The sequence below is a fragment of the Danio aesculapii genome, chromosome 1, assembly GCF_903798145.1.
Source record: "Danio aesculapii chromosome 1, fDanAes4.1, whole genome shotgun sequence".
NCBI classification, from domain to species: domain Eukaryota; kingdom Metazoa; phylum Chordata; class Actinopteri; order Cypriniformes; family Danionidae; genus Danio; species Danio aesculapii.
In genome coordinates, this window is record NC_079435.1 from 19,289,206 (window position 1) to 19,304,469 (window position 15,264).

Below are 15,264 nucleotides of genomic sequence, written 5' to 3' on the forward strand. Positions count from 1 at the left end.
CATTTTTAATTTTTTACAATCAAAATTATGAAACTTACTCTGATAGGTAACATTGACAATGGTCAGAGATTCATTGAGATGTGACTTTCTAGAATTCAGGAGAGTGCTGATTGCACCAAGAACCAGATTTTCCTGGGGCACTGAAGACAAGGATGTGAATACCAGCTTCGCAGTGACTGTTGCAGCACTGGTCACATTTGTTGTGAATGCTTTAGGTATGCCTGAAACATCTGCTTGAATAGTTGTTGAACTGTTCATAGATGTACTGCTTGTTAGAATCTCTGCTGGTGTTGTTTTGATTGATGTTTGACTTGTAATTGTGGATACTTTGGATGTTTCTAAATTTGACATATTTGCATTCTGGCCCACTGTTGCTGCTGTTATTGGAACCACTACTGGAAATTCAACTGTATTGGTGAGACCTGTTATAATTCCTGTTGTAGTTGTTGATGTAGTTGTAGATTCAGGTTGCATGTTTGCCCCTGTTGTTGGACCTGAAGTGGTTTTGGTTGTAATTGAAAATGAATGACCAGCAGGAGATGTGCTGGTAAAAGCTTGAGTTGTGTGTAACAGATTTTCAGAAGTTGTTTGAACTGTGGATGTTGTTTGAGTTTCAGCTAGGCTTGTGCTTGTAATGGTGGGTGTATTGCTCAGAGCTGTGGTTGAAATAACAGATGGAATTGCAGTGACGGAAAGTAGAGTCTCAGTTGTCATGGATGTTTTTGGGGTGCTAGGCGGTTCAGTTGTTGTTGTTGGGGTTGAGGATGAAGATGCATGTGTTGAAAAGGCAGGCATAATTGTTACAGCAGTAGTTATGGTTTCTGGAGACACAGTTGTCATTATTGGGGGTGTTATTGTTGTTGTAAGAAATGTTGCCTGACTTACAGCCTTAGCTGTGTTGGTGAAAGAAATAGTAGTTGTCATTGTAGATGGTGTATGTGTTGTTGATGCTGATGTAGTAGTGGAAGGTTCCGTTGTAGTTGTAAATGGTTTGGTTGTTTCAGCTGCAGTTGTTGTTCCTGAAGATGGTGTGACTGTTGTTGAAGCAAGTGTTGTTGCTGCTGATGTGGTAGTGGAAGGCTCAGTTGGGGTTGTAGATAGTCTAGTTGTTGTTCCAGCTGCAGTTGTTGTTCCTGAGGATGTTGGCACTATTGTTGAAAGAGGAGTTGTTGTTGTCTCTGTTATTGTTGAAGCTGATGTGGTAGTTGAAAGCTCAGTTGTTGTTGTAGATGGTGTAGTTGTTTCAGCTGCAGTTGTTTTTCCTGAAGTAGTTGGAATTGTTGTTGAAGCAAGTGTTGTTGCTTTTGTTGTTGAAGCTGATGTAGTAGTGGAAGGATGAGTTGGGGTTGTGGATGATGTAGTTGTTGTTTCAGCTGCAGTTGTTGTTCCTGAAGTAGCTGGCACAGTTGTTGAAGCAAGTGTTGTTGTTGCCTCTTTTGTTGTTGAAGCTAGTGTAGTAGTGGAATGTTCAGTTGTGGTTGTAAAAAGTATAGTTGTTGTTTCAGCTGCAGTTGTTGTTTTTCCTGAAGTAGTTGGCACTGTTGTTGAAGTAGGTGTTGTTGTTGAAGTAGGTGTTGTTGTTGAAGCTGATGTAGTAATGGAAGGATGAGTTGGGGCTTTAGATGATGTAGTTGTTGTTTCAGCTGCAGTTAGTGTTCCTGAAGATGTTGGCACAGTTGTTGAAGAAAGTGTTGTTGTTGAAGCTGATGTAGTTGTTGCCTCTGTTGTTGTTGAAGCTGATGTAGTAGTGGAAGAATGAGTTGGGGTTGTAGATGATGTAGTTGTTGTTTCCAAAGATGTTGGCACAGTTGTTAAAGCAAATGTTGTTGCTGAAGCTGATGTTGTAGTGGAAGGCACAGTTGTGGTTGTAGATAGTGTAGTTGTTGTTTCAGCAGCAGTTGTTGTTCTTGAAGTAGTTGGCACTGTTGTTGAAGCAAGTGTTGTTGTTGTTGCCTCTGTTGTTGAAGCTGATGTAGTAGTGGAAGGATGAGTTGGGGTTGCGGGTGATGTGGTTGTTGTTTCAGCTGCAGTTGTTGTTCCTGAAGATGTTGGCACAGTTGTTGAAGCAAATGTTGTTGTTGAAGCTGATGTAGTAGTGGAAGGCTCAGTTGTGGTTGTAGATGGTGTAGTTGTTGTTTCAGCAGCAGTTGTTGTTCTTGAAGTAGTTGACACTGTTGTTGAAGTAAGTGTTGTTGTTGCCTCTGTTGTTGAAGCTGATGTAGTAGTGGAAGGATGAGTTGGGGTTGTGGATGATGTAATTGTTGTTTCAGCTAGAGTTGTTGTTCCTGAAGTTGTTGGCATTGTTGTTGAAGCTGATGTAGTAGTGGAAGGATGAGTTGGGGTTGTGGATGATGTAATTGTTGTTTCAGCTAGAGTTGTTGTTCCTGAAGTTGTTGGCACTGTTGTTGAAGCTGATGTAGTAGTGGAAGGATGAGTTGGGGTTGTGGATGATGTAATTGTTGTTTCAGCTAGAGTTGTTGTTCCTGAAGTTGTTGGCACTGTTGTTGAAGCTGATGTAGTAGTGGAAGGATGAGTTGGGGTTGTGGATGATGTAATTGTTGTTTCAGCTAGAGTTGTTGTTCCTGAAGTTGCTGGCACTGTTGTTGAAGTAAGTGTTGTTGTTGCCTCAGTTGTTGTTGAAGCTGATGTAGTAGTGGAAGGCACAGTTGTGGTTGTAGATAGTGTAGTTGTTGTTTCAGCAGCAGTTGTTGTTCTTGAAGTAGTTGGCACTGTTGTTGAAGCAAGTGTTGTTGTTGTTGCCTCTGTTGTTGAAGCTGATGTAGTAGTAGAAGGATGAGTTGGGGTTTTAGATGATGTAGTTGTTGTTTCAGCTGCAGTTAGTATTCCTGAAGATGTTGGCACAGTTGTTGAAGCAAGTGTTGTTGAAGCTGATGTAGTTGTTGCCTCTGTTGTTGTTGAAGCTGATGTAGTAGTGGAAGGATGAGTTGGGGTTGTAGATGATGTAGTTGTTGTTTCCGAAGATGTTGGCACAGTTGTTGAAGCAAATGTTGTTGCTGAAGCTGATGTAGTAGTGGAAGGCACAGTTGTGGTTGTAGATAGTGTAGTTGTTGTTTCAGTAGCAGTTGTTGTTCTTGAAGTAGTTGGCACTGTTGTTGAAGCAAGTGTTGTTGTTGTTGCCTCTGTTGTTGAAGCTGATGTAGTAGTAGAAGGATGAGTTGGGGTTGCGGGTGATGTAATTGTTGTTTGAGCTAGAGTTGTTGTTCCTGAAGTTGTTGGCACTGTTGTTGAAGTAAGTGTTGTTGCCTCAGTTGTTGTTGAAGCTGATGTAGTAGTGGAAGGATGAGTTGGGGTTGTGGATGATGTGGTTGTTGTATCAGCTGCAGTTGTTGTTCCTGAAGATGTTGGAACAGTTGTTGAAGCAAATGTTGTTGAAGCTGATGTAGTAATGGAAGTCTCAGTTGTGGTTGTAGATGGTGTAGTTGTTGTTTCAGCAGCAGTTGTTGTTCTTGAAGTAGTTGACACTGTTGTTGAAGTAAGTGTTGTTGTTGCCTCTGTTGTTGAAGCTGATGTAGTAGTGGAAGGATGAGTTGGGGTTGTGGATGATGTAATTGTTGTTTCAGCTAGAGTTGTTGTTCCTAAAGATGTTGGCACAGTTGTCGAAGCAAGTGTTGAAGCTAATGTAGTGGAAGGCTCAGTTGTGGTTGTAGATGGTGTAGTTGTTGTTTCAACAGCAGTTGTTGTTCTTGAAGTAGTTGGTACTGTTGTTGAAGTAAGTGTTGTTGCTGCCTCTGTTGTTGAAGTTGATGTACTAGTGGAAAGATAAGTTGGGGTTGTAGATGCTGTAGCTGTTATTTCAGCTGCCGTTGTTTCTAAAGATGCTAGCACAGTTGTTGATGCAAGTGTTGTTGTTGATGCTGATGTAGTAGTGGAAGCTTTGATTGTGGTTGTAAATGGTGTGGTTGTTGTTTCAGCTGCAGTTGTTGTTCCAGAAGAAGTTGGCACTGTTGTTGATGCAAGTGTTGTTGTTGAAGCTGGTGTAGAAGTGGAATGTTCAGGTGTGGTTGTAAATAGTGTAGTGGTTGTTTCAGCTGCAGTTGTTGTTCCAGAAGAAGTTGGCACTGTTGTTGATGCAAGTGTTGTTGTTGCTTCTGTTGTTGTTGAAGCTGGTGTAGAAGTGGAATGTTCAGGTGTGGTTGTAAATAGTGTAGTGGTTGTTTCAGCTGCAGTTGTTGTTCCAGAAGAAGTTGGCACTGTTGATGATGCAAGTGTTGTTGTTGCTTCTGTTGTTGTTGAAGCTGTTGTAGAAGTGGAATGTTCAGGTGTGGTTGTAAATAGTGTAGTGGTTGTTTCAGCTGCAGTTGTTGTTCCAGAAGTAGTTGGCACTGTTGTTGAAGCAAGTGTTGTTGTTGCCTCTGTTGTTGTTGATGCCGATGTAGTAGTTGAAGCTTTGGTTGTGGTTGTAGATGGTGCAGTCGTTGTTTCAGCTGCAGTTGTTTCTAAAGATGTTGACACTGTTGTGGAAACATGTGCTGTGGTCACCTCCGTTGTTGAAATTGACGTGGTAGTTGAAAGCTCAATTTTTGTTGTAGATGGTGTAGTTGTTGTTTCAGCTGCAGTTGTTGTTCCAGAAGAAGTTGGCACTGTTGTTGCCTCTGTTGTTGTTGAAGCTGGTGTTGTAGAGGAAGGTTCAATTGTGGTTGTAGATGGTGTAGTTGTTGTTTCAGCTGTAGTTGTTCCTAAAGTTTTTGCTGTTGATGTTAAAGGAAGTGTTGTTGTTGGTGTCTTGGTTGTTGTCGAAGCTGATGTAGTAGTAGGCTCAGTTGTAGTTATAGATGGTGTAGTTGTTGTTTCGGCAGCAGTTGTTGTTCCTGAAGATGTAGGGACTGCTGTTGAAGCAAGTGTTGTTGCCTCTGTTGTTGTTGATGCTGATGTAGTAGTGGAAGGATCTGTTGTAGTTGTGGATGCTGTAGTTGTTGTCCCTGAAGATGTTGGGACTGTTGTTGAAGCAAGTGTTGTTGTTGCCTCTGTTGTTGATGTTGATGGTTCAGTTGTGGTTATAGATGATGTAGTTGTTGTTTCAGCTGCAGTTGTTGTTCCTAAAGACGTTGGGACTGTTGTTGAAGCAAGTGTTGTTGTTGCCTCTGTTGTTGTTGGTGTTGATGTAGTAGTGGAAGGTTCAGTTGTGGTTGTAGATGGTGTAGTTGTTGTTTCAGCTGTAGTTGTTCCTGAAGACGTGGATGTTGATGTTGAAGAAAGTGTTGTTGTTGAAGTTGACGTAGTAGTTGAACTTTCAGTTGTGGTTATAGGTGGTGTAGTTGTTGTTTCAGCTGCAGTTGTTGTTCCTGAAGACGTTGGGACTGTTGTTGAAGCAAGTGTTGTTGTCGCCTCTGTTGTTGTTGATGTAGTAGTGGAAGGTTCAGTTGTGGTTGTAGATGGTGTAGTTGCTGTTTCAGCTGTAGTTGTTCCTGAAGATGTGGGTGTTGATGTTGAAGAAAGTGTTGTTGTTGGTGCTTCTGTTGTTGTTAAAGCTGGTGTAGTAGTTGAACTTTCAGTTGTTGTTATAGATGATGTAGTTGTTGTTTCAGCTGCAGTTGTTGTTCCTGAAGATGTTGGGACTGTTGTTGAAGCAAGTGTTGTTGTTGCCTCTGTTGTTGATGTTGATGGTTCAGTTGTGGTTGTAGATGGTGTAGTTGTTGTTTCAGCTGTAGTTGTTCCTGAAGATGTGGGTGTTGATGTTGAAGAAAGTGTTGTTGTTGGTGCTTCTGTTGTTGTTGAAGCTGCTGTAGTAGTTGAACTTTCAGTTGTGGTTATAGATGGTGTAGTTGTTGTTTCAGCTGCAGTTGTTGTTCCTGAAGACGTTGGGACTGTTGTTGAAGCAAGTGTTGTTGTTGCCTCTGTTGTTGTTGATGTTGATGTAGTAGTGGAAGGTTCAGTTGTGGTTATAGATGGTGTAGTTGTTGTTTCAGCTGCAGTTGTTGTTCCTGAAGACGTTGGGACTGTTGTTGAAGCAAGTGTTGTTGTTGCCTCTGTTGTTGTTGATGTTGATGTAGTAGTTGCGCTTTCAGTTGTGGTTATAGATGGTGTAGTTGTTGTTTCAGCTGTAGTTGTTCCTGAAGATGTGGGTGTTGATGTTGAAGAAAGTGTTGTTGTTGGTGCTTCTGTTGTTGTTGAAGCTGATGTAGTAGTTGCACTTTCAGTTGTGGTTATAGATAGAGTAGTTGTTGTTTCAGCTGCAGTTGTTGTTCCTGAAGACGTTGGAACTGTTGTTGAAGCAAGTGTTGTTGTTGCCTCTGTTGTTGTTGATGTTGATGTAGTAGTGGAATGTTCAGTTGTGGTTGTAAATGGTGTAGTTGTTGTTTCAGCTGTAGTTGTTCCTGAAGATGTGGGTGTTGATGTTGAAGAAAGAGTTGTTGTTGGTGCTTCTGTTGTTGTTGAAGCTGATGTAGTAGTTGCGCTTTCAGTTGTGGTTATAGATGGTGTAGTTGTTGTTTCAGCTGCAGTTGTTGTTCCTGAAGATGTTGGGACTGTTGTTGAAGCAAGTGTTGTCGTTGCCTCTGTTGTTGTTGATGTTGATGTAGTAGTGGAAGGTTCAGTTGTGGTTGTAGATGGTGTAGTTGTTGTTTCAGCTGTAGTTGTTCCTGAAGATGTGGGTGTTGATGTTGAAGAAAGTGTTGTTGTTGGTGCTTCTGTTGTTGTTGAAGCTGGTGTAGTAGTTGAACTTTCGGTTGTGGATATAGATGATGTAGTTGTTGTTTCAGCTGCAGTTGTTGTTCCTGAAGATGTTGGGACTGTTGTTGAAGCAAGTGTTGTTGTTGCCTCTGTTGTTGATGTTGATGGTTCAGTTGTGGTTGTAGATGGTGTAGTTGTTGTTTCAGCTGTAGTTGTTCCTGAAGATGTGGGTGTTGATGTTGAAGAAAGTGTTGTTGTTGGTGCTTCTGTGGTTGTTGAAGCTGATGTAGTAGTTGCGCTTTCAGTTGTGGTTATAGATGGTGTAGTTGTTGTTTCAGCTGCAGTTGTTGTTCCTGAAGATGTTGGGACTGTTGTTGAAGCAAGTGTTGTTGTTGCCTCTGTTGTTGTTGATGTTGATGTAGTAGTGGAAGGTTCAGTTGTGGTTGTAGATGGTGTAGTTGTTGTTTCAGCTGTAGTTGTTCCTGAAGATGTGGGTGTTGATGTTGAAGAAAGTGTTGTTGTTGGTGCTTCTGTTGTTGTTGAAGCTGGTGTAGTAGTTGAACTTTCAGTTGTGGTTATAGATGATGTAGTTGTTGTTTCAGCTGCAGTTGTTGTTCCTGAAGATGTTGGGACTGTTGTTGAAGCAAGTGTTGTTGTTGCCTCTGTTGTTGATGTTGATGGTTCAGTTGTGGTTGTAGATGGTGTAGTTGTTGTTTCAGCTGTAGTTGTTCCTGAAGATGTGGGTGTTGATGTTGAAGAAAGTGTTGTTGTTGGTGCTTCTGTTGTTGTTGAAGCTGATGTAGTAGTTGAACTTTCAGTTGTGGTTATAGATGGTGTAGTTGTTGTTTCAGCTGCAGTTGTTGTTCCTGAAGACGTTGGGACTGTTGTTGAAGCAAGTGTTGTTGTTGCCTCTGTTGTTGTTGATGTAGTAGTGGAAGGTTCAGTTGTGGTTGTAGATGGTGTAGTTGTTGTTTCAGCTGTAGTTGTTCCTGAAGATGTGGGTGTTGATGTTGAAGAAAGTGTTGTTGTTGGTGCTTCTGTTGTTGTTGAAGCTGATGTAGTAGTTGCGCTTTCAGTTGTGGTTATAGATGGTGTAGTTGTTGTTTCAGCTGCAGTTGTTGTTCCTGAAGACGTTGGGACTGTTGTTGAAGCAATTGTTGTTGTTGCCTCTGTTGTTGTTGATGCAGTAGTGGAAGGTTCAGTTGTGGTTGTAGATGGTGTAGTTGTTGTTTCAGCTGTAGTTGTTCCTGAAGATGTGGGTGTTGATGTTGAAGAAAGTGTTGTTGTTGCTGCTTCTGTTGTTGTTGAAGCTGATGTAGTAGTTGTGCTTTCAGTTGTGGTTATAGATGGTGTAGTTGTTGTTTCAGCTGCAGTTGTTGTTCCTGAAGACGTTGGGACTGTTGTTGAAGCAAGTGTTGTTGTTGCCTCTGTTGTTGTTGATGTAGTAGTGGAAGGTTCAGTTGTGGTTGTAGATGGTGTAGTTGTTGTTTCAGCTGTAGTTGTTCCTGAGGATGTTGGGACTGTTGTTGAAGCAAGTGTTGTTGTTGCCTCTGTTGTTGTTGATGTTGATGTAGTAGTGGAAGGTTCAGTTGTGGTTGTAGATGGTGTAGTTGTTGTTTCAGCTGTAGTTGTTCCTGAAGATGTGGGTGTTGATGTTGAAGAAAGTGTTGTTGTTGGTGCTTCTGTTGTTGTTGAAGCTGATGTAGTAGTTGCGCTTTCAGTTGTGGTTATAGATGGTGTAGTTGTTGTTTCAGCTGCAGTTGTTGTTCCTGAAGATGTTGGGACTGTTGTTGAAGCAAGTGTTGTTGTTGCCTCTGTTGTTGTTGATGTTGATGTAGTAGTGGAAGGTTCAGTTGTGGTTGTAGATGGTGTAGTTGTTGTTTCAGCTGTAGTTGTTCCTGAAGATGTGGGTGTTGATGTTGAAGAAAGTGTTGTTGTTGCTGCTTCTGTTGTTGTTGAAGCTGATGTAGTAGTTGTGCTTTCAGTTGTGGTTATAGATGGTGTAGTTGTTGTTTCAGCTGCAGTTGTTGTTCCTGAGGATGTTGGGACTGTTGTTGAAGCAAGTGTTGTTGTTGCCTCTGTTGTTGTTGATGTTGATGTAGTAGTGGAAGGTTCAGTTGTGGTTGTAGATGGTGTAGTTGTTGTTTCAGCTGTAGTTGTTCCTGAAGATGTGGGTGTTGATGTTGAAGAAAGTGTTGTTGTTGGTGCTTCTGTTGTTGTTAAAGCTGATGTAGTAGTTGAGCTTTCAGTTGTGGTTATAGATGATGTAGTTGTTGTTTCAGCTGCAGTTGTTGTTCCCGAAGATGTTGGGACTGTTGTTGAAGCAAGTGTTGTTGTTGCCTCTGTTGTTGATGTTGATGGTTCAGTTGTGGTTGTAGATGGTGTAGTTGTTGTTTCAGCTGTAGTTGTTCCTGAAGATGTGGGTGTTGAAGTTGAAGAAAGTGTTGTTGTTGGTGCTTCTGTTGTTGTTGAAGCTGATGTGGTAGTTGAACTTTCAGTTGTGGTTATAGATGGTGTAGTTGTTGTTTCAGCTGCAGTTGTTGTTCCTGAAGATGTTGGGACTGTTGTTGAAGCAAGTGTTGTTGTTGCCTCTGTTGTTGTTGATGTTGATGTAGTAGTGGAAGGTTCAGTTGTGGTTGTAGATGGTGTAGTTGTTGTTTCAGCTGTAGTTGTTCCTGAAGATGTGGGTGTTGATGTTGAAGAAGGTGTTGTTGTTGGTGCTTCTGTTGTTGTTGAAGCTGATGTAGTAGTTGCGCTTTCAGTTGTGGTTATAGATGGTGTAGTTGTTGTTTCAGCTGCAGTTGTTGTTCCTGAAGATGTTGGGACTGTTGTTGAAGCAAGTGTTGTTGTTGCCTCTGTTGTTGTTGATGTTGATGTAGTAGTGGAAGGTTCAGTTGTGGTTGTAGATGGTGTAGTTGTTGTTTCAGCTGTAGTTGTTCCTGAAGATGTGGGTGTTGATGTTGAAGAAAGTGTTGTTGTTGGTGCTTCTGTTGTTGTTAAAGCTGATGTAGTAGTTGAGCTTTCAGTTGTGGTTATAGATGATGTAGTTGTTGTTTCAGCTGCAGTTGTTGTTCCCGAAGATGTTGGGACTGTTGTTGAAGCAAGTGTTGTTGTTGCCTCTGTTGTTGATGTTGATGGTTCAGTTGTGGTTGTAGATGGTGTAGTTGTTGTTTCAGCTGTAGTTGTTCCTGACGATGTGGGCGTTGATGTTGAAGAAAGTGTTGTTGTTGGTGCTTCTGTTGTTGTTGAAGCTGATGTAGAAGTTGAACTTTCAGTTGTGGTTATAGATGATGTAGTTGTAGTTTCAGCTGCAGTTGTTGTTTCTGATGATGTTGGCACTGTTGTGGAAGTAATTGTTGTTGTTACCTCTGTTGTTGTTGAAGCTGGTGTAGTAGTAGAAGGTTCAATTGTGGTTGTAGATGGTGTAGTTGTTGTTTCAGCTGTAGTTGTTCCTGAAGATGTGGGTGTTGATGTTAAAGGAAGTGTTGTTGTTGGTAACTCTGTTGTTGTTGAAGCTGATGTAGTAGAAGGCTCAGTTGTGGTTATAGATGGTGTAGTTGTTGTTTCAGCTGCAGTTGTAGTTTCTGAAGACGTTGGGACTGTTGTTGAAGCAAGTGTTGTTGTTGCCTCTGTTGTTGTTGATGTAGTAGTGGAAGGTTCAGTTGTGGTTGTAGATGGTGTAGTTGTTGTTTCAGCTGTAGTTGTTCCTGATGATGTGGCTGTCAATGTTGAAGAAAGTGTTGTTGTTGGTGCCTCTGTTGTTGTTGCAGCTGATGTAGTAGTTGAACTTTCGGTTGTGGTTAAAGATGATGTAGTTGTTGTTTCAGCTGCAGTTGTTTCTGAAGATGCTGACACTGTTGTTGAAGGAAGTGTTGTTGTTGCCTCTGTTGTAGTTGAAGCTAATGTAGTAGTGGAAGGTTCAATTGTGGTTGTAGATGGTGTAGTTGTTGTTTCAGCTGCAGTTGTTGTTTCTGATGATGTTGGCACTGTTGTTGAAGTAATTGTTGTTGTTGCCTCTGTTGTTGTTGTAGCTGGGGTAGTAGTGGAAGGTTCAATTGTGGTTGTAGATGGCGTAGTTGTTGTTTCAGCTGCAGTTGTTGTTTCTGATGATGTTGGCACTGTTGTGGAAGTAATTGTTGTTGTTACCTCTGTTGTTGTTGAAGCTGGTGTAGTAGTAGAAGGTTCAATTGTGGTTGTAGATGGTGTAGTTGTTGTTTCAGCTGTAGTTGTTCCTGAAGATGTGGGTGTTGATGTTAAAGGAAGTGTTGTTGTTGGTATCTCTGTTGTTGTTGAAGCTGATGTAGTAGAAGGCTCAGTTGTGGTTATAGATGGTGTAGTTGTTGTTTCAGCTGCAGTTGTAGTTTCTGAAGACGTTGGGACTGTTGTTGAAGCAAGTGTTGTTGTTGCCTCTGTTGTTGTTGATGTAGTAGTGGAAGGTTCAGTTGTGGTTGTAGACGGTGTAGTTGTTGTTTCAGCTGTAGTTGTTCCTGATGATGTGGCTGTCAATGTTGAAGAAAGTGTTGTTGTTGGTGCCTCTGTTGTTGTTGCAGCTGATGTAGTAGTTGAACTTTCAGTTGTGGTTAAAGATGATGTAGTTGTTGTTTCAGCTGCAGTTGTTTCTGAAGATGCTGACACTGTTGTTGAAGGAAGTGTTGTTGTTGCCTCTGTTGTAGTTGAAGCTAATGTAGTAGTGGAAGGTTCAATTGTGGTTGTAGATGGTGTAGTTGTAGTTTCAGCTGCAGTTGTTGTTTCTGAAGATGTTGGTGCTGTTGTTGAAGTAGGTGTTGTTGTTGCCTCTGATGTTGTTGAAGCTGGTGTAGTAGTGGAAGGTTCAGTTGTGGCTGTAGATGGTGTAGTAGTTGCTTCAGCTGCAGTTGTTTCTGAAGATGTTGACACTGTTGAAGGAAGTGTTGTTGTTGCCTCTGTTGTTAAAGCTGTTGTTTCTGAAGTTCCAGCAGTGGATGAAGTTGACAATGTGAGTCCTGCATCTGCCGTCGTTTGACCTCTGAATTAAATAAAAAATAGTTTTTAAAGCCTTTTATTAGATAAAACATTAATGCATGCTTTGTAAATAAATATTTAAAAACAGTTAATTATATTGACACTTACTGAACTCTAGTTGCAGATTGAACCGCACACCAAAAGCATACTATAAAGAGAAACACAGTGCTTTAATAATCTTTTTATTTTTTGTTCGTTGATATTTTGTTAAAATTAAAACTACTCTAGAACAAACTTTAAAACACATTTTTAGTACTTACATAGGGCGTACAAAAATTTCCTGGTGCCATCTTGCCTGAAAAGAAAAAAATTGCTAAAGGAAAGAAAAAAGACAAACATTCTATAATTTAAATTTCTAAAAAAAAAAAAAAAACAACAACCTTAGTCTATAAAAGGGTTTAAGAATATTTGCACACAGAAACAGTTCTATTTAGAATGTATTGTTTTGATGAACCTTTTTAAGGTGAAATGCCTCAAACATCTAACTCACAAAGCTTTTAAAAAAATTATTTTTGAGCTAAACCATAAACTTTACAGACTGTCACCACTCTCTAAACAAGTAAATTAGGTATCGCTTTATTTTTTATCTACCTATAGATAAATATATAGTCTACACATTTTAACTTTCAATATGTAACATGTTTCCTTCCAATTGTTTTTTTAACAGAATGTTTAAAAACTGTGTAAGAAACAGAAATATTGATTTATTGAGAATTCTAACAGAAATATTAACAGAAACCTAACAGAATTATTGAATTAATCAGAATTCTGACAGAAATATTAACAGAAAACTAACAGAAATATTGAATTAATGAGAATTCTAACAGAAATAATAAATTAATGAGAATTCTAACAGAAATATTAACAGAAATATTGAATTAATGAGAATTCTAACAGAGATATTAACAGAAATCTAACAGAAATATGGAATTAATGAGAATTCTACAAGCGATATTAACAGAAAACATAACAGAATTATTGAATTAATAAGAATTCTAACAGAAATAATAAATTAATAAGAATTCTAACAGAAATAATAAATTAATGAGAATTCTAACAGAAATATTAGCAGAAATCTAACAGAATTATTGAATTAATGAGAATTCTGACAGAAATATTAACAGAAACGGTAACAGAAATATTGAATTATTAGAATTCTAACAGAAATATTTACAGAAACCATAACAGAAATATTAAATAAATGAGAATTCTAACAGAAATATTAACAGAAACCTAACATAAATATTGATTTATTGAGAATTCTAACAGAAATATTGGCAGAAACCTAACAGAATTATTGAATTAATCAGAATTCTGACAGAAATATTAACAGAAACCATAACAGAAAAATTGAATAAATGAAAAATCTAACAGAAATATTAACAGAAACCAAACAGAAATATTGAGTTAATGAGAGTTCTAACAGAAACATACCAGAAACCTAAGAGAAATATTAAAATATCTGTATTTTTTCTTAATTATTTCTTGATTGGATGTTGAAACAGTCCAAAAAAAAATATGAATGATATCCCATGAATTTATTGTTACGCTAGACCTAATGGCATCATAGAAGATTGTGAACACATTTCTCTGAAACCTGGTTTTTATTGCCTCTGCTGTTTTTTAAGTTTTTTCACTTCTTTATGTATTTATTCATGTTTACCGGGAATTTTTATGTATTCGGCTGTTCGTTGATAGAGAGCCCTATCATTTTGCTACCAGTTCACAACAAATGAATGGATGCTAGATGTAAGATCAGAGACACACGCACACACAAAAATAGTAATTAATAGCCTATATGAAACAGACGCCGATAATACTAATATTAACAAAACAAATGCTTATACTAATGAAAATAATATTTAAATATTCATTCATACATTTTCTTATCGGCTTAGTTCCTTTATTAATCAGGGGTCGCCACAGCAAAATGAACCGCCAACTTATCCAGCACATTCCACGCAGCGGATGCCCCTCTAGCTGCAACTCATCACTGGGAAACACCCATACACTCCTATTCACACACATACACTAGGGCCAATTTTTAGATGACCCAATTCATCTATAGCGCATGTCTTTGGACTTGTGGAGGAAACCGGAGCACCCGGAGGAAACCCACGCGAACAAGGGAAGAACATCCACACAGAAATGCCAACTGACACCGTGCTATCCACTGCGCCACCGTGACGCTCCTATTTAAATATTATTAAAGTGATATAGCACTTTAATAACGGAGTAACTTTTGTGGTTTACAAATAAATAAATAAAAAATAATACTGTTAATTAGAGTGGGTCTGACGATTAATAGGGCAAGAAACAGATTTCGTGTATGGCGGTACAATCAGGAAAAAAATGAGTTTGTTAAGAAGTTTTACTTTATTAGTTATGAACCAGAAATGAAAATACTTCTACAGCTTTTATCAAATTAACATAGACTTAAATATATGTGAATATGGATTTTATTTTACTAATAACTATTCAAAAACTCTATTACTTATTGCTGTTCAAACTATCTATTGTACTGCAAAATTGCATTATCTGCATTCAGTCCATATTCATGATTTATTTATTTGTTTGACCGTTTTTGCAAATCGAATTTTATGAGCGGACGTTATACCTGTCATCAACAGAATCAAGCGTGTTATATTTGATTTGTATTTTGGCAAAAAAAGAAAAAAAAAAGGCTATTCGCGTGTGTGCAATGGATCAATGAAGTAAAACACAGTTAGCTGTTTTCTAATCCTGTCACAGCCTGATATAATATTAACAGGGATAACACTGAACAACATCATATAACGGAAAACAGATTACAAATTTACGTGTAAATACACCAGTTCTTTTCCCCAAATTCATGCTTTCATTTAGTGACCTACCTCCTCCTGCTCTTCAAAGTCATAACCATAAATAACAAACGATATCCCTTGAGATAATCCTTGCAATGCTCTATGTGATGCGTTTTGAGTCAATATGAAGATACTAAAGAGAAAAAAATTGGGCCAGCATATATCATAGGTGTGTTGACGTTTGCGAGGTGTGGTAGCACAACAGGTGTAATTTGGTGACGAACCCATGTAGCCTGCACTGCAGCATCAGATTTACGATGTTACTCACTATTCTGTCAACAATAAGGGGTGTACCCTCAAGCTTAACTACGCTAAAATGTCTTTATGTCCTGAAACGGTTGTACATCATCATAAACTTAAAATAGATTTAAAATACGTCTGATGTAGAACATTTTATGTTACAATAAATGCAGATATTTTGTTATTTTGTGAGTTCTAAAACAATAAATAGTCATATACTTAAATGTTCCGACTTTGAATAAAATGAAAATAGATCGAAATCATTTTCTCTGGCAATGGATCAGTTTCTGTATATTAGAGAGAAAATGTAAAAATTAAAATGAATATATTATTTGTTAAATGTTTTAAAGCAAATGTCAACTACATATTGCAGGTGGAAAACAGTAATCCATCGCAAGTGTTTTACCGATTATACATTTATATATCTTTCTCTAAATATATATCTAATTTGGATTCTTTTAATCTAATTGTTTATCATGATACTTGAACAGTTTAAGAACAGTGTAGAATTACTATAAGTGTAAGTAACAGTGTAGAATTACTTCAAGTC

At 38.7% G+C, this 15,264-nt stretch overlaps 1 protein-coding gene across 1 annotated transcript in view; it reads right to left on the reverse strand.

The window, feature by feature from the left end:
- LOC130227137 (mucin-19-like) overlaps nt 1-14,592 on the reverse strand; it is a 34,228-nt gene extending 19,636 nt beyond the window's left edge. The window contains exons 1-4 of the mRNA XM_056456691.1: nt 14,505-14,592; nt 11,892-11,926; nt 11,740-11,779; nt 39-11,635 (exon numbers count right to left, since the gene is read on the reverse strand). Of these exons, the coding sequence (XP_056312666.1) occupies nt 39-11,635; nt 11,740-11,779; nt 11,892-11,926; nt 14,505-14,533 (11,701 nt within the window). The 5' untranslated portion in view covers nt 14,534-14,592. The remainder of the gene's footprint in view (nt 1-38; nt 11,636-11,739; nt 11,780-11,891; nt 11,927-14,504) is intronic.
- Between the last annotated feature and the right edge of the window lie 672 nt (nt 14,593-15,264).